The sequence below is a fragment of the Mirounga leonina genome, unplaced genomic scaffold (assembly GCF_011800145.1).
Source record: "Mirounga leonina isolate KUSES-001 unplaced genomic scaffold, KU_Mleo_1.0 Mir_151, whole genome shotgun sequence".
NCBI lineage: Eukaryota > Metazoa > Chordata > Mammalia > Carnivora > Phocidae > Mirounga > Mirounga leonina.
In genome coordinates, this window is record NW_023270377.1 from 26,675,357 (window position 1) to 26,676,816 (window position 1,460).

The 1,460-nt window shown below is 40.1% G+C and overlaps 1 protein-coding gene across 1 annotated transcript; it reads right to left on the reverse strand.

Moving 5' to 3' along the window:
* Positions 1-305: 305 nt before the first annotated feature.
* On the reverse strand, positions 306-868 carry LOC118011760 (60S ribosomal protein L17-like). The gene has a single exon (XM_035006603.1). The coding sequence runs from the start codon at positions 858-860 to the stop codon at positions 306-308; it is 555 nt and encodes a 184-aa protein (XP_034862494.1). The 5' UTR covers positions 861-868.
* Between the last annotated feature and the right edge of the window lie 592 nt (positions 869-1,460).

Sequence of the window (1,460 nt, forward strand, 5' to 3'; positions counted from 1 at the left end):
AAAGGAAAAAAAAAGTGCGGGAGTCCATGATATCACTTTTGAGATACTAAAGAGATTTGGGGTCATGGACTCCAATTTTATGAATGACATCTGGAACTTGATTCCTTTGAGTCCTTGTTCTGGTAGGTTTTTTTTGTTTTTTTGTTTTTTGTTTGTTTTTTGTTTTGTTTTTGTTTTTGTTTTTTTGGGGGGTACACCCTCTTCAACCCATCAGTCAGTCAGTTTCTTATCTTTCTTTTACTTTGCATTATGATGTTTGATTATTCTTTTTTTTAATTTTTATTTGCATTTATTCTGTGCAGAATTTACTCCCGGGCCATAAGTTTTTGTTTCTTTGGTTTCTTCTGGGATATCTTTTTCTTCTGTGCAACCTTCTCTTCTGGTTTAGGAACAATCTGCTCTTTTTCAGTAGGGATCATCTCCATATGGCAGGGAGAGCTCATGTATGGGTTAATCCGACCATGAGCCCTGTACATGCTACACCGCATTTTGGGGGCTTTGTTCACTAGGATGTGCTCAATGACTACAGAATTGACATCTAAACCCTTAAGTTCGGCATTACTTTCCGCATTTTTAAGCATGTGCAGTAAAAATTCAGCAATCTTCTTGGGCCACCGACCCTGTGTCCAGCCCCACTGTTTGGCCTGCGCACACCTACCAACTCCACCATTGTAGCGACGGAATGGCACACACTGCTTCTGTAAAGTGACGCCTTTCAGACACTTGGTGGCTTTTCGGATGTGCATACCTTTGATGGCCTGGGCAGTTTTACGTGTGTTCTTAAAGTGAACACGAAGATTTGAACCTCTTGATTTACATGATTTCATAGGGTTTTCTGGGTCAAGCCAATAGCGAACCATTTTCAGAGGTCTCCTCAGGCCACTTTGATGTTTGATTATTCTAATTTATTTTTATTCAAATCTTCCATTATGACTCTAAGTCTTGCTCCTCTACCCCTACTTTGAACCTAAATTCCTAACTGCATCTTAGTTCTCCTAAATCTGGAGTACTGCCTTCCTTCAACTCAGTCTTTCAGAAATCAAGGTCTGCCTTTGAATGCATTCATAGTGGCTAGACCATGGCTAGCCTCTCACCAGATGTCCCTGATCCTAACTGTCTGCTTGATTTTGGCTCTTGCCTCCCACTTAACCCCCACCCACTGCCCACCTGTTTTCTGACCTATCATTGTTTTTTTCCCCCATCTAGGTTTATTGAGATATAAATAACACATAACATTGTGTAAGTTTAAGGTGTACAACACCATGATTTGATACATGTATATATAGTGAAATGATGACCACAATAAGGTTAGTTACCATATCCATCACCTCCCATAGTTATGTTGGGGGTGGTGGTACCAGAACACTTAAGATCTACTCTCTTAGCAACTTTCAAGTATACAACACAGTATTGTTAACTACAGTCACTTCGCTGTACACATCCCTGGAACTTACTCATCT